At 42.7% G+C, this 24,457-nt stretch overlaps 2 protein-coding genes across 5 annotated transcripts in view; both read left to right on the top strand.

The window, feature by feature from the left end:
* LOC115255941 (octopamine receptor beta-2R) overlaps positions 1 to 24,457 on the top strand; it is a 430,285-nt gene that overhangs the window by 276,311 nt on the left and 129,517 nt on the right. The window lies entirely within an intron of this gene.
* On the top strand, positions 2,966 to 6,519 carry LOC134285704 (myotubularin-related protein DDB_G0290005-like). The gene is made up of 2 exons (XM_062847011.1): positions 2,966 to 6,292; positions 6,386 to 6,519. Exon 1 carries the CDS (start codon positions 4,185 to 4,187, stop codon positions 5,709 to 5,711), a length of 1,527 nt encoding a protein of 508 aa, XP_062702995.1. The 5' UTR covers positions 2,966 to 4,184; the 3' UTR covers positions 5,712 to 6,292; positions 6,386 to 6,519.

Here is a 24,457-nt window from a genome sequence, read left to right as displayed (position 1 = left end):
AATTTTGTTTAAAAATCTACCAGAAACTCTTAGAATATAGGAAGTTTGAAAAACTCTGGTAAAATCAAAGTACTTTCAGAGCTTTCCTGTATCTTGAAGTATACGAAAGCTTTAAGAAAAAAAAATCGCATTTTGAATTCACTTCTGAGACAAGTCAAGGACAGACAAGTTTCGTATTTCTTGAAACATGAACAATCTATCAAATCACATTGTTGCAAACTTGCGATCATCAAAAAATATCATTTTTATAATTACTTCATTTTTGAAATTACCAGATAACAAAAACTGTAAGATGTTTTCTTACTCCATAAATGTTGAAATTCCAAACTTGTATTCGAGTAGTATGTGCAAGTAGATTTATTATTTTATATCAGATGATGTTTGATAGTTTGCAATATTTAACCATGCCTTTTCCAAATTATTCACAATTCTTTAGTTGTTGCTGTGTTTCCGAAAAAAAAACAAAGTTGTTATTTTAGAAGAGAACTGAAGAGCTTTCACTTAATGGCTGATGACCCAGAATAAGCACATGATCCCATTCTCCGAAATGAGTGCACTTGAGCTGAGGTTTAGTTTTCAAAATTATTCTTTCTGAAAATAATAAAAAAGCCTTGAACAAAAACTTATTTTATTTTTTGGTAATTATGTTCTATTCATCATGGGGTGATATATTAAGCCTGTTGAATCCCAAATTGACATCAAAACATTCCCAATCGTGCTAAATTCGGCCTAGTTTCAGACAATTCTAATGACTGAAAACCTTCTTGAAGAAGAGACCAAAACTGTCAAAATATACTCAAAATCACTCTAAATGAAATGGTTTTTTGGTAAAATCTCCCCTTTGATGGATTTTTCACCCCCCAATTTCTAATTTTTAAATTTTCGCCCCCTTCAGTACCAATTTCGACCCCAGGAGGCGATTTCACCCACTTTGGGAATCACTGCTTTAATCAGTCTAGGCAGCTTCCCAGCAAAACCGTTTTCGTTCATGATTCTCCATAGCTCTGCGCGGTCGATACTGTCGTATGCCGCTTTGAAGTCGATGAACAGTTGATGCGTTGGGACCTGGTATTCACGGCATTTGCCGTACGGTGAAGATCTGGTCCGTTGTCGACCGGCCGTCGATGAAGCCGGCTTGATAACTTCCCACGAACTCATTCGTTTTAGGTGACAGACGATGGAAGGTGATCTGAGATAGCACTTTGAAGGCAGCATTTAAAATGGTGATCGCTCTGAAGTTCTCACATTGCTGCTGCTGCCGCAGTTGCCATAAGTTTCTAATGGTCCTGCTTTGCTACCATCGTTGACTTACAAAGTCTCAAGTCGAGATTGACTCCATCCATGACCTGTTCCGATACGCTAGATGGGGAAGAAATGGCGTTTCTACGCTGGTACTACACGCACATCTAACTCTTCGTGTCTTTTCTCTCCTTTGTCACCCCGCTTCGTGTGGGCTTTGTCTCAGTGAGAACGTTACGCTGGGAAGAATAAAAAACCCAGATTAATCCACCTAGTGGTGGTAGTGCCTTTCTCGTCGAATATGTATTCATAATCTTTACGCCGACATTAGCTGATCCTAAGAACACTTATACGCTTAATACGATTCATGTAAAATTTGACCTCCTTATGAACCGAAATTGGGCACTGTAATTTTAGACGCAAAAGGAGATTGTAAAAACTTTATTCAGTGCTTCTCAGTGTTGATGCGATCACATTATAATTTTCCCATAACACGTTGATCCATCCTACATTATATAAACACCACAGGCACTTGGAATTGTGTGATTTGATGAGATTGCTTTGGTCACGATTTTGTTCTCTTGCATATATGAACCCCAGATTCAAAGATCTTTTTGGTAGAAAATTTAATAATCTTTCGAATGAGGGTTAAAAAGCTGCGCTAAGCTTGCCCATTTTCAAGTTATAGCCAGTTTGAGGCAAGCAGTCTTGTAAACATTCGGCACTTTTCACTACCTTCATTTCGGTGCCGCAGTCGGGTGTCAGCTTACTTTGTTAAATTCATGCGCTATCGTTACCTCTTACACACAACACGAGTGGTAGGACGAAGATCAATGAATATAAAAGAGAGTCAAATCAATGTCGTCTGACACGATGACATTTTAATACGACACACATATGGCCAACACATTGTGGAGGGAGACAAGAATAACGAAAGCCGAACCGTTTCCCGAAGGCGCAATCGTGGTCAAGTGCACTCGTTTGACATTTTTGTTTCGTACGGTAGTGTGATTACTTGTGTTGCGAATATCGGAGACAAAGGCAGCCGAATATCGACGAAAAGGTGTCAATGACTGTGATCTCTAACAAGACTGGAGGCAAGCAAAGTCAAAAAAACATATAAAGTTCAATTACTACGTAACGGTTGAGATTTGACCATATGCGTAGAAATTTTGTTTTCGCCATTTATGATTCTCTATCACACCTTTAAAAGTTTGCGTTCACGAACCTAACACCCTGTATAGTCTGAACCTATTTGCTTGCCAACGTTCGTAAGATTATCAAAAAAAAACCGCGCTTTGCTGTCGCATGCATAGGTTTGGTTCAATTTTATATTTGGCCGCTTTCGGAGGGACACCTGGAACTAATTTCGACACTACCGGAAGTCCCTAATGTGGTCTTAGCCTATTTCCTTGATAACCAGTCATAAGGTTATCGGAAAACCGTTATTTGTTGTATCGCATTCATGGGATTAACTCTTTTTTATATAAGGCTATTTCCGGTGGGGCACCCGGAAACGGTTTTGGAACTAGACCGGTTCAGGTATGGTCTGAGGCTATTTTCATGCTAACCGTTCATCAGGTTATCGAAAAAGCCGCTGTTTGATGTGCGGCATGCATGGGTTTGGTTTACTTTTATATAATGCCATTTCCGGGGAGACACCCGGAACTGGTTCCGGAATACAACCGGCCATCAGGTTATAGGAAAAGCCGTGATTTGATGTGTCGCATGCATGGGTTTGGTTCACTTTATATTTGTCCACCTCCGTCGGGACCCCCGGAACCGGTTCCGGAACACTACCGGTTCAGATATGGTCTGATACTGTTTTCCTGCTAAACGTTCATCAGGTTATCGAAAATGCCGCTGTTTGATGTGTCGCATGCATGGGTTTGGTTCTCTTTTATATTTGGCCACTTCCGGCTAGACATCCGTAACCGGTTCCGAAACACAACCGGTTCAGATATGGTCTTATACAATTTTCTTGCAAACCGTTCATCAGGCTACCGAAAATGCCGGTGTTTGATGTGTCGCATGAATGGGTTATTGTCAATTTTATATTTGGCCACTTTCGGTGGGACACCCAGAACCGGTTCCGGAACACTTCCGGTTCAGATATGGTCTGAGACTATTTTCATGCTTACCATTCATCAGATAATAGCAAATGCCGTGGTTTGATGGGCGCATGCATGGGTTTGTTGCATTTTCATGTCTGGCCCCTTCCAAGGGTACCGGTCCGGAACACCTAAATGGCCATAACTCCGGAACGGCTGGACCGATCCGAACCATTTCCAATAGGAAACAATGGGACCAGATTCCGCGTCGAATGAACCGTCGGTCATTAAAATCGGTTGAGGTTTACTGCCAAAAAGTGATGTGAGTTTTTTTGTACACATACACACATACACACATACACACATACATACACACACACATACACACACACAGACATACAGGTGGGAGCTAGGGGCTTGTTCCCTAGCGCCAATGAAAAACCACCAGTTGGCACTTTCTCTGCCCCCTACACCCTCTAGGAGGTGGAAAAGTGACCGAGCGCCTAACTCCATAGGTGGCTCAAAAGAAGGCGTGCCGCTGAGCACATTAGGACCGATACCAGTTAGGTCCTAATTACGGTATACTGGCTACAAAGACTAGGATTTCCCAAGGATTTAATCAACACGACGCTATGGAGCTGGTTTGCGTATTATTCCACTTCCTTACTAAGAATGGGTGACACCGTTCTGAAACGGCATTTGGGCTAATGGTACGTTTGCCCCCGTCCCGTTAAAACCGTGGCAGGCCTCCTAGTACGTTCAAAACTCGCCACCTTAGCTGGTGGAAAGTAGGCTCAGTTGAAGATTCCTGACTAGCGTCGATCGGCTCTGATCACGGTACCCCATGAAGGACCGTGACAACCTTATCATGGCCTCCCTGTTACATAGACAACCATGAGATCAATAGACGACTACTTACGACGAGTGGAGATAGCGGCTCGGAGGGGGGACCCGAAAAGCATGGATAAAGATAACGACAACAACAACATAAACGGCAAAGGTGCGGAGAATCCGTTCGCAAGAAGCGGTCTGGCGAGGTCGCCGACAGAACAGAACCAGCAGATGCAACAACAGCAGCTGGAGCAACAGGAGCGGGAACAAGAGCTGCACGAGCAGCAGAAGCGAGTGCAGGAGCTGTGTGACCAACAGCAGCGCGAACAAGAACAGAACGAGAAGCTGCAGCAACGGCAGCTGCGAAGCGCATGGAATGTGCTTCCAAAACAATCAAAGGTAGAAGCTGCGAAAACTGTAGCGGACGAACTCCGTGAGTTCGTTGACAAAAGGCACAACGTGCACAAGGATATCAAGGACCTCGTTGCAAGGATCCAAGGTAGCCTTGGGTCAGCCATCAAAGACTGGAGAAGGCTGATGCAGAGAGCGGAAGCTGCTGAAACCGAGTTGGCGGCGACTAAGAACGCCCTGGCAGCAGCGGTACTACAACAGGCGAAAACCGGAACAGCCCCCGGTAGAGGTACCAAGACGAAAGGAAAGCCATTGGGGATGGATAGCACACCAGCATTCACCCCAAAGAGAACCAGATCATCACCTGGAGATGAAAGGCTCGCAGCACCCAAAAAACAAAAGAATGCGGATGCAAGACCGACGAACGAAGTGATTAGCGGCGGAAAAGGTGATTCCCCCTGGCGCGAGGTCCGGAACAGGAAGGACAGAAACAAAAAGGATAGCGCTAAAACGCAAAAACCTATCAGGAGGAGGAAGAAAGGTGAAGCGGTCATCGTAAAAACCAGCGAAGACACGTACGCCGACGTCTTGCGGGCCATGAGAACGGATCCGCAACTCAAGGAGTTTGGTGATGACGTCCAGAAGATCAGACGAACCCAGGCAGGAGACATGATCTTCGAGTTGAAAAGAGACTCGAAAAACAGAAGCTCAGCGTATAAAGAGCTTACAGAGAGAGTAATGGGCGAAAAGGTGCACGTGAAAGCCATGTGTCCCGAAGCGACGCTCCAATGCAAGGATTTGGACGAGATCACCACCGAGGAGGAAGTGAGACTCGCCATGAGGGATCAATGTAACCTGGAAGGCGTGGAAATGACGGTACGCTTGAGAAGAGGACCGTTTGGAACGCAGGCAGCGTCGATAAAGCTTCCAGTAGACGCAGCCAACAAAGCGATGACAATCGGCAAAATCAAAGTCGGTTGTTCAGTTTGCCCACTGAGGTTCTCCCAGCGACCGGAAGGGTGCTACAGGTGTTTGGAATACGCAGTTGAAAACTGCAAAGGAATCGACAGGAGTAAGCTGTGCAGGTGGTGCGGTCAGGAAGGTCACAAGGCGCAAGACTGCAACAACGAGCAAAGATGCCTGTTTTGTGTCGACAAAAGTCTCAACAGACACGCGACGGGAGGCCCTAGATGTCCGGCCTTTAAGCAGGCGAGAGGTACTAAACCGCAGTGGAGGTAACTCAACTAAACCTCAACCATTGCGACACAGCCCAACAGTTGCTGTGGCAATCCGTATCGGAGTCGAAGTGCGATGTGGCTATCCTTTCTGAACCGTATCGTATACCAGCTGGAGACGGTAACTGGATCGCAGATAAGGCGAAGACAGCTGCTATATGGACGATGGGGAAGTATCCCATCCAGGAAGTAGTGTACCAGGCAAACGAAGGCTTCGTGATCGCCAAAATTAACGGAGTTTTTGTTTGTAGCTGCTACGCACCTCCTCGGTGGACTACAGAACGGTTCAACCAGATGCTAGACGAGATAACCGACAAGCTAGCCGACCGGAGACCGGTCGTAATCGCCGGTGACTTTAATGCCTGGGCGATTGAGTGGGGCAGCCGCCTCACCAACCCAAGAGGGCGTGTTCTGCTAGAAGCGCTAGCAAAGCTCGACGTGGACTTGGCCAACGTAGGAAGCACCAGCACCTACCGAAGGGATGGTCGAGAATCAATAATCGACATCACTTTCTGTAGTCCCGTGCTGGCGCGAAACATGAACTGGAGAGTTTGCGACGGATACACTCACAGCGACCACCAGGAGGTGCGGTATAGTATTGGATCACGGCCAGGGAGTACACTAACTGGCAGTCAACCTCGCGATCGAATGTGGAAGACGAAGCAGTTCAACAAGGAGCTGTTCGTCGAAGCTCTCAGAAGAGAAGATCCGGGGTCGAATCTAAGGCCGGAGGAGCTAACGGCAGCGCTGGTGCGTGCGTGCGACACAACCATGCCTAGAAAGTTCGAGCCGAACCATAGACGTCGTCCGGCATACTGGTGGAATGAAGCGCTTCGGGACCTCCGGAAAGCCTGCCTCAAAGCCAGGAGACGAATGCAAAGAGCTAGAACCGACGGTGAGAGAGAAGAACGTAGAGTAGTGCTGCGAGCCGCAAAAGCTGCTCTGAAGGAGGAGATCAAGCGGAGCAAAAAAACAAGCTTTAAGGAGTTGTGCCGGGATGCTGATGCAAACCCATGGGGAGATGCATACAGAGCGGCGATGGCCAAAATCAGAGGCCCAGCGGTACCCGCTGAGACATGCCCAGAGAAGCTGCAAGTTATCATCGAAGGGTTGTTCCCTCAACACGAGCCTACGATATGGCCACCGACTCCATACGGCCATACAGGCGAGGAGAGAGTGAGTATCACCAACGACGAGCTGATAGCAGCGGCCAAGAAAATGAAAACGAAGAAAGCGCCCGGCCCGGATGGTATCCCCAACATAGCGTTGAGAATAGCTGTCGAGGCCAACCCAGATATGTTCCGGACATCTCTGCAGATCTGCCTAGATGAGAGTTGTTTCCCGTCTCAGTGGAAAAGGCAAAAACTGGTACTGCTGCCAAAACCAGGCAAGCCCCCCGGTGAACCAGGTTCATTTCGGCCGATATGCTTGCTGGATACGCTCGGCAAGCTGCTAGAAAGAGTCATCCTCAATAGGCTGACAACTTTCACGGAAGGAGAGCATGGTCTGTCGGGGATGCAATTCGGATTCCGAAGAGGGAAGTCAACGATAGATGCTATCCAGGTGGTTGTTGCTACAGCCGACAAAGTAAGGACGAAAAAACGACGGGGTAACCGCTTCTGTGCCGTCGTCACGATCGATGTGAAGAATGCATTTAACAGCGCAAGCTGGGAAGCCATCGCTACAGCGCTGCACGAGATGAAGGTTCCGGACTACCTCTGCAGGATTCTCAGTAGCTACTTCGAAAACCGGACTCTGTGCTACCATACTAGTGCAGGGCAAAAGAACGTCACGATAAGTGCAGGCGTCCCACAGGGGTCTATCCTAGGTCCGACGTTGTGGAACACAATGTACAACGGGGTGCTGACACTGCAGCTACCGACAGGCGTCAAAATCGTCGGATTCGCGGACGATATCACGTTGGTGGTAGTTGGCGAGTCCCTAGAAGCAGTGGAGATACTTGCTACGGAGGCGGTAGATGCTGTTGAGAACTGTATGCAAAGGAAGAAACTATCCATAGCCCACCAGAAAACGGAGCTGGTGCTGATCAGCAACTGCAAGGTGGTGCAGAAGGCTGCAATCATAGTCGGGGAACATGCCATAGACTCCAAGCGGGAATTGAAGCATCTCGGCGTTATGATCGACGACCGGTTAAATTTCAATAGCCACGTCGATTATGCCTGCGGAAAAGCAGCAAAGGCGATCACAGCATTGTCGAGGATCATGCCGAACAACTCGGCAATCAGCAGTAGCAAGAGGCGGTTACTAGCTAGCGTGTCCACATCGATCCTAAGGTACGCTGGTCCGGCTTGGGCGACCGCAACAAAAACTAGGAGGAATCGCGTTCAGCTCTGCAGCACGCACAGACTGATGGCCATGAGAGTGGCGAGCGCCTATCGCACGATATCATCGGATGCGGTGTGCGTGATCGCCGGAATGGTCCCTATCGTCTTCGTTCTGGAAGAGGACAAAGAGTGCTACGAGGCCAGGGGCGCTAGAGGAGCTCGGAAGGCAGCGCGAGTCGTCACGATGGCGAAGTGGCAACACGAGTGGAATACCACAGCGAAGGGAAGGTGGACCCACCGGCTTATTCCAAATTTGGTAGAATGGGTAAACAGAGATCATGGGGAAGTGAATTTCCATTTGACGCAGTTCTTGTCAGGTCATGGCTGCTTCAAGAAATACCTGCACCGGTTCGGACACGCAGGGTCGCCGTTCTGCCCTGAGTGCGGAGATGTCGAGGAATCGCCGGAACACGTTGTTTTCGAGTGTCCACGTTTCACTGTGGAGCGCAGCGAGATGACAGCAATCTGCGGTGCTGGTATAAGGGCCGACAATACAACATTGTGACTAGAATGTGCCGCGACGAAGCCTGCTGGAACGCGGTGAATGCTGCGGTGGTAAAGATAATGTCGTTTCTCCAGCGGAAATGGCGAGAGCAGCAAATGAATGATCGAAGAGACAATCCGGGGCAAGCGTAGTAGTTCCGTCCGCGTGTGGTAGATCCGCCGTCGGGGACTACCGGTGTCGTGAGCGATTAAGGTGTGGAGCCTACTGGCTCTCGGTCGGTATTCGGGAGAACTTCCTACGTCGGGGAACTCTCTGTCGGAGTAGGATAGATCCACTGTCGGGGAGTATCCGAGTAGTGCGCGTGAAGTCATTGTGCTCAATGGCACACGGGCGGTAACGGGAGAACGTCTTTCGTCGGGGACTTCTCTGTCGGAGTAATACAGATCCACCGCCGGGGACTGTCAGAGTAGAGCGATCGGGAAGAAGCACCGGAGCATGGTCGTCAGGGCGCCTGTGAACCGGAAGCCGTCTCCAACCGGAATCGCAGGACTGACCTTGGCATCTGCCCGGGAAGTCGGTTGCGGGAGAAGTTTCAGTGTCGGGAAACTCTTCGTCGGGTAGGATATATCCACCGTCGGGGACTATCCGAGTCGTGCGCGGAAACCTCGAGTGCTGATTGGCACTCGGGCGGCACCGGGAGGGCATCGTTCTTCGGGGCACATCAGTAGGAGCCGATGAACTCAGCGTAGCTTTAGAATAACAAATTTGTGGTACTAAGATAGAGTTTGCCGCTCAATGGCGGTACGTTAAGCAATAACAAGCTAACAGGAGCCGAAAGGCTAAGAACGAATAGAATAACAAATTTCAAAAATAGCATGTATGTCGCTTAGTGGCGATACTGTAATATTAACTGCATACTAATGAAGCGGTTCGCATAGCATGAAGAAAACTAGGATAACGAATTGGTGATGGTGCACAAGGCACATAACGCCTCCCCTCCGAAGAAATACTGCATGGTGGTACCGGAGGGGAATTTAAGGTGGAGGTGAACTAGGAGAGTGTTTTTAGTGGGTAGGCGCACATTCGAATCCCACACAGCGTCTTTAGAAGATTTTTGGACTCCTAGAATTAAAAAAAAAAAAAAAAACACACACAGACATCACCTCAATTCGTCGAGTTGAGTTGATTGGTATATGTGACTCGACCCTCCGGGCCTTCTATCAAAAAGTCATTTTTGGAGTGAACATATAGCCTTTCCAGTACACTTAGTGTACGAGAAAGGCAAAAAATAACAAACTGTTTCAATTAAAACTTCAATTCCATTCGTGCGTCGCCGACCAATCACTTAAAATGAGGCTTTGTTCACCTGGAAATAACAAACAATAGCAATTTGCATCACTCGGAAATATTCCAAATATGTAAATGTTGAATCCAATCGATAGTCAATCACCACCAATTAATCAAATGCTATTTTCAACCAAATATTTACCCCAACTTCTCAAACCCTTCCCGATCGCTCACCGAAAGGGATAAAATATTCCACACAATGTGCACCAGTTTTATAACCGTGGAACAAATAAATCGGAATTTATTTTCCCCCTGTTGCATTCTGTGTGGTATTCGAACAACCGGGCACCGTTAGACAAACATCGGACCTCGATGGGATGAAAACTTTACTTCACCCTTCCGCTCACCACATTGATCCATCCCATCCCATGCCGGGCGCAATACATCCAACCACCTGTTCCGTGCCAAACCAAATGACCCATGTCGGAATTTATTGTTCCCCAACGTACCCGAGCCGGGCCCGGGCAGTAGAACCATGCTGTGTGTAGTAGTTCGCCGTACCTGCAACCTACGACTATCGCGCGAGTACCTACGAGGTACGATGCGATGGTGAATCTCTCGGATTAGTACTTGTAGGACGACGACGGAGCAGAGCATGCTCTCGATAAGAGTCATCGTTAGAAAAATCTTCCGCCATCATCGGGTCCAACCCATTCGATTCGATCTTTTTTTTTTTTGGCGCGAAGGTACGGATCCGCCTGTTCGATTCTGCACTGTATGAAATGTGGATGGTACCAGCTAGATTTCTTTCCGTTGAATAATGGCTATTTAAACAACGAGCTGCAGAAAAGATTTTTTTTCGGCACGAATCGTACATTTATTAAACAACCCTGCCGAGTCGCTCAAATAGCCTATAACTCCGAAACGCCGGATCCGATCTGGATCATTTTCAATAGTACACTTTGGTGTATGAGGAAGGGAAATACACTGAAACCACTACCATTCCGCGCAGTATACTTCCAGAAGTGAGAGTCAATGGCTTTTTCACACCGGATATTTTTCACGCGTCCTTGCACGTTCCTCGTAGAGCAACGGAAGCAGCAGCAGCAGCCGCGCAGATGCCAGTTAGTGCAGGACGAAGCAATAATACCAGCTGGTTCCAGTTGAACCAGTATTCCAAGAATACTCTCGAAGTGGACGTCGTCATCGGTGGTTTTTGCATACCTACCTACCTACCTACCTATCGAAGCCAAATTGTTCGGGTTTCTGTTCGCTTTGCGGCCAACCGACTGGCAAAGGAACAAGCTTCATCGTTCGCCGGAATCTCACTTTGGGTATCGGATGTAAATGGATGCAATATATCGGAACGTTCGACAGGTGTATGGTTCGCAGTTGCTTTTCTCGCTCTGGATTTTCAGACTGAGTAAGGGTTTCGGAACGTAGGTTTTTTTGTGAGTTAGATTTTGCTTGATTAAGCTGTGACGGAGACACAATTTTAACACCATACCTTGACTATTGAAGGATGTTAACACTGGAAATCTATGTTGTTGATGTCAAACATAACGTTTGTCGGAAAAGATGTAGTAGTACCGTCAAACTCCCTACCTGATCATTACCTAGAGGGCGAAGACAGGACCATATGTATAGGCAATTACAATTATCAGTTATCTTGGCTGCTATAATAGCCTCAAATCCGAACTTACCTAGATTACCTCGGAAAGATGGCCATTTGTCCACTAGCTGCAATACCCAGGAATACATTTGAAACCTCTGTAACACTACTGAAACTCGTTGAAACTCTTGGATCGCTCATAAAACCCCATAAACCCACCGAGACAGTCCGGTAAGATTCTGAATTCTCCCCTGAAACCTCATGGAACAATTCTGAAACGCTTTTGGTACCCCTGAAGCCACCTAGAACACCCTTTAAGCTCCCTGAAACGCCCATGAGGTATCTAGAAAACCCCTGAAACGCTCCTGAAACCCACCGAAACACCCGGAAACAATCCTGAAATCCCATAAAGCGCCCCTAAAACCCCATAGGACATTCCTAAATCTCCCCGCAACGCTCCTGAAGCCCTTTGGAAACCGTTTCTAAACCCCCTTTAAAAACCCTGGAACGCTCCTAAAATTCCCTTAAACCCACCGGAATACCCTGGAACGCCCTTGAGATCCCCTGGGATATCCCTAAAATTCCATGAAATGCTCTGGAAACTCCATGAAAACCGATAAAATACGCCTGAATTCCTCGGAATATCCATGGAATGCCCCTTAACCCCCTTATGGCCCCTGAAATGCCCATGAGACCCCCTGCAATCCACTGGAACACTCTGACACCCCTTGGAACACCACTTAATTCCATAGAATACCCTGACACCACTTGAAAACCGCTGGAATACTCCTCAAACCATATGAAACCCGTTGAATCTCCATGGAACGCTCCTGATATCCTCCTTGAAATCCCCTGGAACGATGCTGAATACCCTACTAAAGCCGCTACTAAACTCCCTTAAACCCCATGGAACGCTCGGGTAGTGCCCTGCAACCTACTGGAACACCCCTGAAACCCCTTAAAACTCCTAGAACACAATTGAAACCCCCTAAAACTCGCTGACACAAACTGGAACATCCATGAAACACCACACCACGCCTTTAAAATCAACTGGAACCTCCTGGAACACCCCTGAATCTCCCATAATGCTCATGAACGCTAGTGGAACGCCCTTGGGAATTCCCGACACCCCTAGGAACACCCATGAAGCTCTAGCCCAGTAACGCTTCTTAAACCCCAGGAAACTTCCATGAAACTCCCTGGAACATCCTGAATCTCCTTGCAGTGCTCTGAAAGGCTCCTAAAACCCCCTACTGGAATACCCCATGCCCATGCGATCCTTTCAAATCTTCTAAAACACCCCTGAAACTCATTACGCTCTAATGCTCCTCAAGTGCACCCCTGCAAGATTGAATTTGGATACAAATCTGACAGTCTTGTTTTATTCCTGGGTGTTTATAATAGGACTAAATATGTTTCACCAGCATTTTTTAAGGGTGCACCAGGAGTATTTAAGAGAGCTTTAGATGGTTCCACAGTGTTTTAGTTGCATTTCAGGGACACTCTAGGGCAATTTCAGAAGTAATTTAAAAGGTTACATTGTTAAAAGGTTTCGAGGATGCGTCTGGAAGAATACAGGGAGCTCCAGAGCCGCACCCGAAAGCTCAGCTAAGACTCCCTTAGATTCTCTTGAACATAATGAAAACCAATTAGACCCCCTGAAACTTCCATAGAACTCCCTGAGAAAAACGCTCTTTAAATCTCGTTAAACGCTCTTTAAATCTCCTGAAACACCCTAAGATCCCTTGCAGGGCTTATAAAATACTTTGAACCCCATTGTTTGACTCTGTAATACTCTGAATAACCCCCACCCCCCTGAAACGCCACTACAGACCCATCTGAAATTACCTGAAAGGCCTTTGATAATTCCAAAGCATCCCGAAATACCCCTGAGAAGACACCTCTGAAACGCCATTTATCCACCTGAGACTCCTTAAAATGTCACAGAAACCTATTATAACACAATGAAACTCTCTGAAGGCCCCTCAGATCTCCTGCATTTCCTTCTTGCTTCTGAAATGCTTCGGATCGCCCCTGAACGTTTTAATTTTTTTTAAACGTTTCTGGAACAACTTGAACTCCATGAAATGCTCTAAAACACCACTAAGACTGCTACAAATACCATGCCTAAAACCCAATCTGAAATCATCAGAAATGCCCTGAAACTTCTCAGAACCCCCTCTGAAATCACCCGGGACCTCCTTTAAACCCTCAAAATTCCTTGAAACGCTGAAACTCCTTGACATCCCTTTCAGATCTTTTAAAACCGACAGAAATCCCCCAGGAACCCATTGACCCCACAGCTCCCCCGTTGAGACCTCCTAGTTTGCTCATTCTCCCTCCCTCTCTTAGATCTTATTGAGACCTCTTTTTTATCTCCACCTTAAACAACCCGGACACCGTTGCTTCAATTACCGTTTGATAAAAAAAAATCATTTCTATATTTTTTTTAGAAATTTTGCAAACAATTTAGGAAGATTCTTCTATAAACAGGTCAATAACAGATTCTCTCAAACATTCTTCCAGTTTTTTCTTCAAAAAATTCTCCAGAGATTCCTGCCCAAAGTCTCTTCAGGGGTTAATCCTGCAGGAATTCTTCCACAGATCTTTCAATCATTCAGGCAGGAATTCTATCAGAATTTTCACAAATTCCAGATATATTTCTTCAGGAATTTCTGCAATTCTTCAAATCCATGGAAGATTTTTTTCTGAAAATTTTTCAAAAATATTTTATTACAAATTCTACCAGGATTTCACAAGAAAATTTATCCCAGATTTCTTAAAAAAAATGCTTAAGCATTTCCTCCAGAGATTCGTGAAGAAATTACCCTAATTTTTTTTTTCAGAAATAGCCTCTGTGGCTCTATCATACATATCTACTGAGAGATCTTTGCAGAACTTTAGATTATCTCCTGGGATTTTTCAAAGGATATCCCAAAAAATTCACAAAACATATGAAATCACTGATGGATTTTTTTAAATCCCTAGAGGATTGTCTCAGGAAATCTTAAAAAAAAAGAACTCCTGGTAATACCTTTGGAAATTTCTAGAAAAAATCTATCTTAAAAATATTCTAGAGGTATTCCTAGATAAACATTTCTGAAGCAATTTCTAAAATTATCTTTGGAAAAAAATCTGGATGAATGCCTAGACTTGGGGACGTAACGCCTAGAAGACGTAGAAGACTGTGATTCTAAAAAAAAAACAATATATGAGAGTTCTTGAGGATCTCTGGAAGTTATTTCAAGATAATAATAGTTAGAAAATTTCTGGAGGAATTCAGCGAAAATCCGTAGAGAAATTTCTAAAAGATTCTTTTAAAATGTCCGCAGAAATCGCAGGCAAAGCAACTGGTGGAATCCTTGAAGAAATAAAAGAAAATCAAACCAAATTATTTTTTAAAAGTTTCTTGGAAAAAATACAGATCTAGAAGCACTGTAGAATCTTTTACAGTCATAGAAACATCTTGAAAAATTCCCTGATAAATGCTAATAAATGGCTTCTGGAGTGAATGCTGCAGGAAAAGTAGAGAAAATCTTCGGAAAAAAAATCTGAAATAATCCCTCAAGAAAGCTTTAAATTAGCTTAGCGCAATGCTTGGAGGAATACTTGAAGTAGCTATTGAAGGAACTTCCAGAAGAATGTCTTGAGAATTTTCAGAAGGTGCCGCGTAAAAAAACCTCGTAAAAAACCATGTAAAAAAACTTCACTGTAATTTAAAAAGTTCATTAAAGAGGGGCTTTAATTAGGAAACTTGGTTCGCGAGAACAGGCCTTTCTCCTGGACGTTTGACTTGTTGCCAAGACTGTTTCCAGGAAGTTCCCAGGGATCCCAAAAGAAGGGAGTTCCAAGGAGCTTCTGGGGTGTTTCAGGGAGTTTCAGGATTCTTTAAAAGCGTCCCGACAGAGACCTCCTGAAACGCTCCTGAGTTCCCCTGAATCCCCCTGAAACGCCTAAAAATCCTCTATGAACCAATTTGAAACCCCCTGGGATCCACTGAAACGCCCTTGACACCTCCAGGTACCCCTCTCCCTCTGAAGCCCCTTGGGAGTTCTTGAAATCCTCCTGGGACCTCCTCAAACGTCTTTGGGACCCCCTGAAGTGCCCTAGAGTTCCCCTGTAATACCCCTCTCAATAGAGTCTCAGCTAGCAAGCATAAGTAATGGTGTCGAAAGTTTAACCTTCCTAAAGCAACACGCTGGGAACAGCTCGCTGATAGTTTGGGATAAAAATAACTCCAATGCACAAGGAGGGTTAAAACTACGAGATGCGAGCCTGCACCAGCTTGTGGACCGGACCTGGTGTGGTGGTTAGAACACTTGACTATCACGCTGAGGACCTGGGATCGAATCCCACTCCCGACAAACTTGCGAAATGTGAGTTCTTCCTTCGGAAGGGAAGTAAAGCGTGGGTCCCGAGATGAAACTAGCCTAGGGCTAAAAATCTCGTTAATACAGATAAAAAAAAAAGCTTGTGGACCAGTTTGTTGTGGATCAGATTGTTGTCGACCAAACGTTCTCGAAGGCTTTTTCTACATGGCGGAGCATCATTGTGGCGTTGTTGGAGAACGTCTTGTTCCTGTGGATGGTATGCTCCACGCTGACCAGTTGATCAGTAGAAATTCCGGGGAGGCTAAAGTGAAATTACAGTCGAGCTTCAATACTATCGGGTAGTGTTTCGAGCTCAGGTCGTGATCAGTGCTGTCATGGTAAAATCAGAGCTGGTCACTTAAGAATCTTAAGTTAAGATTTCCAAATAGTTGCCTCCCCCCCCCCCCGCCCTGCCTCTACTGGATCGCCTCCATGAAATAACTTCAATACGCCTTACTTAAGAATAATTCCAGGGAAACCCCTCCATAAATTATTTTTTCACGAAGTTTGTAAGTATTTTTTTTTTCCTTCCCGCATGAAAACTTCCAGGGATATCGTCAGAAAGAGCTTCGGGATTCTTGAAGTATTTACAAAATGTTTTCCGAAATTTTGATAGAAAGAAGATTTCGGCACCAACATTTCAAAAGGGCGTAACTGCATTTTGAAAAAAAAAACCCCTCTTTCACATCTGTGGATCGTATTTCAATGCCGCCATGCAAATCACCGCCAGTATAGGAAAGAAGAGCAATTTCTCTGTCTAGTAATGTTTGTGAATTTCGTGGGAAACTTAAAATATGACCCACAGATGTAAAAGAGTGGTTTGTTTCAAAATGCAGTTACGCCCTTTTGAAATGTTGGTGCCGGTTGGTTTTTTATTTTCTAGAACGTTTCTAGAAGTTAGTGAACACATTCCTTTATGTTTTTCTTCAAACGTTTCTTGAATAGTTCTTCCAGGTGTAACGGCATATTTTTTGAAGAAGTATTTCTTTGGGGTTTCTCACAAAAATCTTCTGAAAGTTTCTCTGTCTTTAAAAAACGCAATTCTAGGATTTTTTCCATGGAATTTTTCCATTACTCTTTCAGAAATTATAGTTGATATTTCTCCAGAGGTTTCTTTATGTATAACTACATGTATTCAGGAATTCTCTCAGGTATTTATTTAAGAAACTCTGCTAAAAATTCTCAAGATATTCTTCTGGATGTGCTTCCAGAAATTTCTCCAGAAGTTCCCCAAAGGAATACAAAGAATATATTCAGGCCTTTCATTAGGAATTCATTTGTTTTTTACGGAATTTCTTCAGAGATTACCACAGCAATCCCTGCAGAAGCTACTCCACATTCAAAAAGCTATCCAGTTCTACCAGGTATTCTTCGAAAGATCCCATCTAAGATACATTTTTTTTTATCTTAATTTTTTTCAGTGATTCTCGAAAGAATTCCCCCAAGATTTTTTTTGTTCTGCAGGATTGACTTCAGAAATTTCGCCAGTACTTTTTGTATACTAATCCCTTCAGAAATTGTTTGAGACATTCTTTTAGGAATTTCTTCATTCCTTTGTCTGTAGTTTCTTCAGGGATTTTTGTAGACATTTTTCTACAGGTTTCTCCAGGAATCCCTGCAGAAGTAATGTTTCCTTGGAATTTTCGAATGTTTTTCAAATTTCCAGAAGCTTTTCATGCTTTCTTGTTTAGTAATTCCTCCAGAAACAATGGCAGAAATTGGTTTAGGAATTTTTGTCTAGTAATCCCTCCAAAAAATGTTCAAGAGTATCTGCTAGGAATTTCCCAAAGTAACACCAGGAAAGTTTAAAATAGTTCCTCAGATAATCTTTTGGGGTTTCCTTTAAAACCCTTACGGAATGCTGTCAACATCTCTTCCGGTATTTTTTTGCAATTTCTGCGAGAGTTTTCAAACAACCTCAGAAGAAATTTCTATCGGAATCACCCCTTGGGATTTCTAAAAATAATTATTGTTGGAATTTTTGCATGAAATCCTGAAGGAATTTTTCAAGAAATTCAAGAAATTCATGAATCTCAAGAGGTATTTTCGAAAAACGTCCTGAATAAACTACTTGAAAATCTCCTCGAGAATCTCTTGGTGTAATACCAAGAAAACTTTATTGAGTTTTTATTTCAGGAATATTTATAAAATTTTTGCAGATTCTCCGATAAAATTATTGAGGGATTTTCTACGGGATTCCTCGAGAGACACATCTAGAAAAGATTCTGTAAAGATCCCTAGAAGAAAAAACAACTCATGAGAAAATTACTGGTGGGATTCTTGAAGAAATAAGACAGAAAAACGGAAGATGTTTTTTTTTATTTTTAACCACAGGATGATTTTTTATGAAATAAGCCCTCAAAGCATTTCTGAAACAATCCCTGACTAAGTTCCAAAAAGTGCACATGGAAATTCTTGAAGAAATTTGTGTGGGATTATTTGAAGGTTGCCCTGGAGCGATTTCCTCAAGTATCCCTGGAAAAATATCTGAATAAACCGATCGAGGACTCGTCCTAAATTTTCAGACTGAACCCATGAAGCCATTTTGGAAGGAATCCATAGAAGGAATCAGGAATCAGTCTGAAAGGAATTCTTGAGAAAAAAAAATATCATGGAACAATCTCATAGCGTTTCTGAAGGAATCTCCAGAAAAAGTTCTAAAATAATCCCTGGAAGAACTAATGAAGGAAACTTTGGAAGAATTGACAAAGTTCTAAAGACATCGCTGAAAATATTTCTGAATACATACATGATTTCCCGAAAGATTTCTCATACGGGTCTCTGAATGAAACTATGGAGGAATGTCTGAGGCAGTTTTTAGAGCAACTCTTTGATACATTTCTGGATGTTCCTCTGAAGGATAATGAAGAGGAATTGTTTAAGCATGGAAGCTGTTCTAGAAGCACTTTCACAAGGAAACCGTGGGAGCCTTCCTGAAAAGAATTTTAATGATTCCATGGAAACAAAATTGCTCCAATTGGAATCCAAGAAAGGTTTCATAAAGAAGTTCTTAATTTCTGGTATTATTTCTGGATTTTTTTTTCAGAAATTCTAGAGGAAATTATTATTTTCTAAAAAAATCCCTGTAGGAAATCTCTCCGAAGAAATGTTTGGCTGAATTTCCTAAAAAATATTAGGAAAACTTCCTGAAAAGGTGGAAAAAAATCTGAAAACATATCTGACAGCAATCCGTGGGGGATTTTCTGAAAATATCCATGGAAGGTGTTCCAAATAAATCCTTTGATACGTTTCTGGAGGAATCTCTCAAAGAATCACTGAAAAATTAAGAAATTATTGAATCTTCATTCTAAAATAATCTTTAGTGACATTTCAGAGGAATAAGTAGTGAAAAATTAGTTCCTGGAGGAATTTCTGAGGTAGTTTGTGTGGTAACCTTGAATAAATTTTTGAAGAGTTTCCATGTTTTGAAAAAAAAACTGAAATATTTATTTTTGTTGGCGGAATTTAGGCCGTTACAAATATTTATTTCACTTTTTGTCCCACCACTCTTTGGCTGGTCGAGGGGGGGATAAAAATAATAAAGCATTTATGCTGAAAAATATTAAAAACTCATCGGATTTGTTAAAGATATTTCGGCAAGACCCGATATTTTGATAAATATTTTTTTATCTGCCTCCTCAAAATGCAAAATCCAGCCAAAAAATTTTGAAGGGGGGGGGGGAAGACAAAAAGTCAAAATTTAATTTGTATCAGCCTTACATATAAAAAAAAACAATTGTTGGATGTAGTCCCTAAATCACAGATTTTTTTATGTACACTGTGGGGCATAATTGATCGGACAAACGCCGATTTTCATACAAAATGGCCAATTTTGAGATGCTGTAACTATGGTTTGCTTTGGCGGAATGAGCTCAATTTTTGACACGGAACTACGAATATGCTGAATTTTGTGTATACAAAGTATAAAATGTTTTCGTTCACAGGTCTGGGCGTGGCAAGGCGTTGAAAATATTGCAAAAGTGATCGGACAGCGGTACCCCTTTGATTTACACGCGTGCAAAATTCAGCATATTCGTAGCTCCGTGTCAAAAATTGAGCTCATTCCGCCAAAGCAAACCATAGTTACAGCATCTCAAACTTGGCCATTTTGTATGAAAATCGGCGTTTGTCCGATCAATTATGCACCACAGTGTACGTGTAATGTCAGAAAAAGTGTGAAAACTCCAATATGTGGACGCAAAAAATTGAAAGGCGGTTTTCTTATCAGGGTTATTTCAAGGGATTTCAAGGGGGGTTTCAGGGGGATATCTGGAGATCTCACTGGTACCTGGAGGTCTCAGCGGCGTTCCAGGGAGTTCTCAGTGGTCTCTGGGCTGCTTCAGGGAGCCTCCGGCGTTCCAGGGGTCTCAGGGCGCCCCTGAAGCCACTTGAAACCCCTTTCTATGGGCTCCTTGGGAAGCCCCCTTGACCCCATTTCAAATGCCCAGGAGCAAGACCTGTGCTCGCGATCAAAGTTTCTTCAACATATCCCTTACTTAATCCTCGAGCAGTCGCGTCTTTGACTACCTGCAGCGGCTCCGCGCTCACGCTGTGTACTACAAGCGTGCATTTTTCATAGTGCGTGTACTCAATACACGACGCGACCGCTCCCGGGTTATTTCATGCACATTTTCAGAGGTTTCAGTGTATTTGAAATATTTATATTTAGGATGCGAAAGAGTTATTTCCTAAGTCATAATTGAGACTTTTCTTGTATGTCTAAATACGCAAAAAGTTATTTTTCTGATATATCGTAATATCACATACGCTGTTTTATTATATGTACATATTAGACCTGTCCAGCTTTTCAAAAATGTTCTCTGATTCTCAAGTCCACCCCCATATTTTGATTGGCATCCTAAAAGAAGTAACTGGTCAAAACTTCAGCCAAATCCGTTGAAATTAAGAGGTGCATCAAATCAATTTTGTGTTTTTCGACTAATTTTGAACTTCAAAAAATCATAACTACTCTAAAACATGTCAAAACTTAATTCTTTTGGCAGAAATTGAAAGCTATACTTGTCTGCTACAACTTCTCTGAACAACGTGTGCCAATAAAATTGAAGGAAACATGTGTAATTATCACATTTGTAATCAGAAAAACCTTAAAAAGTTGATTTTTTGATAGATTTCGTTCTGGAACACCCTAATATACTTAATAAGTTAGATTTTTCAAAACGGCATCATATTTTCCAATGTTTTTTGGTTATTTGTTTCTTTGACACCAATGCTGTAGGAGTTGAGCAAAAATTACTAAAATTCGTGAAAGTCAAATGTGGCCTAAAAACTAGCTTTTTGGTGGCAATCACGTTGTGGCGCGAAATTGTACTGAACGTAGTAGCTTTGCTTCCTAGTAGTTTGCCTTGGCTACCCCCTACCACGGGTGATAACAAACAAGCGCGATGACAGGTGTTGGTTATCATATCAGTGCTGACGCGATGCCACTTTTTGCGCGCCAAAGCGTGATTGCACCCGAAAAGCTAGTTTTTAGGCCACATTTGGCTTTCACGAATTTTAGTAATTTTTGCTCAATTCCTACAGCATTGGTGCCAAAGAAGCAAATAACCAAAAAACATTGGAGAATATGATGCCGTTTTGAAAAATCCAACTTATTACGTATATTAGGGTATTCCAGAACAAAATCTATCAAAAAATCAACTTTTTAAGGTTTTTCTGATTACAAATATGATAATTACACATGTTTCCTTCAATTTTATTGGCACACGTTGTTCAGAGAAGTTGTAGCAAACAAGTATAGCTTTCAATTTCTGCCGAAAGAATTAAGTTTTGACATGTTTTAGAGTAGTTATGATTTTTTGAAGTTCAAAATTAGTCGAAAAACACAAAATTGATTTGATGCACATCTTAATTTCAACGGATTTGGCTGAAATTTTGACCAGTTACTTCTTTTAGGATGCCAATCAAAATATGGGGGTGGACTTGAGAATCAGAGAACATTTTTGAAAAGCTGGACAGGCCTAGTACATATACGTATGCAATAAATAAAGCGGAAACAATTCCAATTTCACTTAGAAGCAATTTTCTTACATAGTTTTTTTATAATTGCAAGTACGCTCATACTGCGAGTTACATTTTTTTTTTTTACCTCACGAGCTGGTTACTCAGTGAGTAACTTGGAGTAACCTCGATTACACCACTGTCGTGATGCGTTGGTCTGGACAGTGGCATATTCGACAGGTACACATCTAGGGTGGACGGACGTTCTTCCGTTGGGCAAGCGATCGAGTTGGATCATCCGGGAAATGGACGGGGCAGTTTTCCGTACTGGGGTGCTCAGCTAGGAGGTTTTTGTGGGAAACCTAATTGCGCTAGACACTAAAAGGTTTGGCGAGTAATGAGGTCACCAACTATCATACAGGGGATAGACAAAATGATCGGGACAGGCAAAATTTTCACTTTTCAAAAAATGTTCAATTAGCTGTAACTTTTCGAAAAGTGCATCAAATATTCTAAAATTTTTTACTGTAAGTTCTTCAACTAGTTGTGTATCAGTGGACAAAATTTGGAAAATATCGGACAATTCTTCAGGAAGTTATAAAGATTTTTGAAAATGGCAAAATTATCCGACAGCCAACTTTGAGTTGTTATATCTCCGGATTCAATTAACCGAATGTAATGAAATTTTGAACATTAATGACTTATATAATGAGCTATGAAAAACCATTGACTTAACTTAATATTCTTAACACGGAAGAAAATTATAACGATTAGATTATTTTTCTAATAAAACACCAAATTATCCAAAACATCAACATCGTTTCAAAATTCAAGATGCAAATTATAGTTCATTTAGTTTCCCTCTAATTGACATATATATATAAATGCGTTTTGAAGGAAAGTAACAACATAGCCGCCAATAAATTGAAAAAAGTAATGGGATGCATATTAAAAATGGACCAATTTACTAAAAAATCGTGAAAAAAATAAAATCGCTATAACTTTTTCGCTTGTTAAAAATTTCAAGTTAAGTCAAATGTTTTTCAGAGTTTATCATATAAGTCATGAATGGTCAAAATTTCATTGCAATCGGTTCATTGAATCCGGAGATATAACAGCTCAAAGTTGGCTATCGAATAATTTTATGCTTTTCAAAAATCTTTATAACTTCGTGAAGAATTGTCCGATCTTTTCTAAATTTTGTCCACTGATACACAACTAGTTGAAGAACTTACAGTAAAAATTTAAGAATATTGGATGCTCTTTTCGAAAAGTTACAGCTAGTTGAACATTTTTTGGAAAGTGAAAATTTTGCCTGTCCCGATCATTTTGTCTATCCCCTGTATATCCAGAGCCACTTCGATGCTGTTCTGGGCCATTTCCGTGCAACATTTTGTATGGAGCGTAGACTTTGGCCAGTTTCAGACCCTTTCCGTCCTTCGCAAGACTTTACGTAGTTTATGGACGGCTCGTAAAGATGACCTTACATTCGGCTGAAGAAAATAGCGTCTTGGTGTTCTCCTCGAGAAAAGAATCCAATAGTGGTGGTTAAGGTGGCCCACACTTATATGAAAAATAAAAATGTCAAAAAATGCCAAGTCTTACCTCCTCAATCAGTTGTTTTGGACTCCCAGAAGCTACGTTCAAAATTTGAGCAAAATCGGTTGAGCCTAAGGAGGCGCTCAAAACGCTTGAAGTTTGTATGGGGAAACTTGGCGAAATGTATGCAGAAATTTTAAGTTTTCGAATTTTGCCGCTAGGTGGCGCTGTAAGCGTTCAATAATCAAACCCTTTGGTATTATTGTAGGTGACTATATGCCAAACAAGTTTGTCGAAGACCGTAAAGTAATCCAACGTCTGTGAAAAAAGTTATACCCTAGGAAAAGTGAGGATTAACTTTATTGTTATTTTGCCAATACATGTAAAGGAGTGTAGAATTAGCATTTAAGTTAAAATACACGTAAATAAAAACTAAAAAAAAAAAGACATGTAAAGGAATAATATCAATAATGAAATCCCAATACTTTGCCTCACTTTGCCTAGGGTATAACTTTTTTCACAGCCGTCGGATCACTTCACGGTCTTCGACAAAGTTCTCTTGCATATACTCACCTACAATAATACCAAAGGGTTTGATTATTGACCGCTTACAGCGCCACCTAGCGGCAAAATTCGAAAACTTAAAATGTCTGCATACATTTGGCTAAGTTTTCCCATACAAACTTCAAGCGTTTTGAGCGCCCCCTTAGGCTCAACCGATTTTGCTCAAATTTTGATCGTAGCTTCTGGGAGTCCAAAACAACTGATTGAGGAGGTAAGACTTGACATTTTTCGAAATTTTTGTTTTTCATATAAGTGTGGGCCACCCTAGTGGTGGTGGAACTGTGGATGCGTTTGTCTCCGCTTTGAAGCAGGAACCGAAGCAACGATGATTGGGCCAATAGTCTATAGCAGCTAGTCGACCCACGGGGATGAAATTTTCGATTGCGGGAGGAAGTGATGGGACGCCAAAACAGGCTTTCCGGCCGATTATTCGATCTACAACTGTAAGGTAATTTGCCAATTGTTGCACGGTTAAAAACTCGCCTATTGTTGCACACTCCATGCTTTTCTTATGGGGTGTGCAATAATTGGCGAATTTTTAGCCGTGCAACAATCGGCGATTTACCCTTCCAAAATTTTTCAAGAAATTACTTCACCATGACTGTTCTTCGGTACTAAAACCTGTTCTTT

This window comes from Aedes albopictus, chromosome 1 (assembly GCF_035046485.1).
Source record: "Aedes albopictus strain Foshan chromosome 1, AalbF5, whole genome shotgun sequence".
In the NCBI taxonomy this organism is placed as follows: domain Eukaryota; kingdom Metazoa; phylum Arthropoda; class Insecta; order Diptera; family Culicidae; genus Aedes; species Aedes albopictus.
The sequence above is the reverse complement of the archived record's forward strand: the minus strand, read 5'-3'. Positions and strand labels throughout refer to the sequence as shown.

What these genes read in the sequence shown, in the direction of transcription:
- LOC134285704 (XM_062847011.1), top strand. Translation starts at nt 4,185, where the DNA reads ATGAGATCAATAGACGACTACTTACGACGAGTGGAGATAGCGGCTCGG.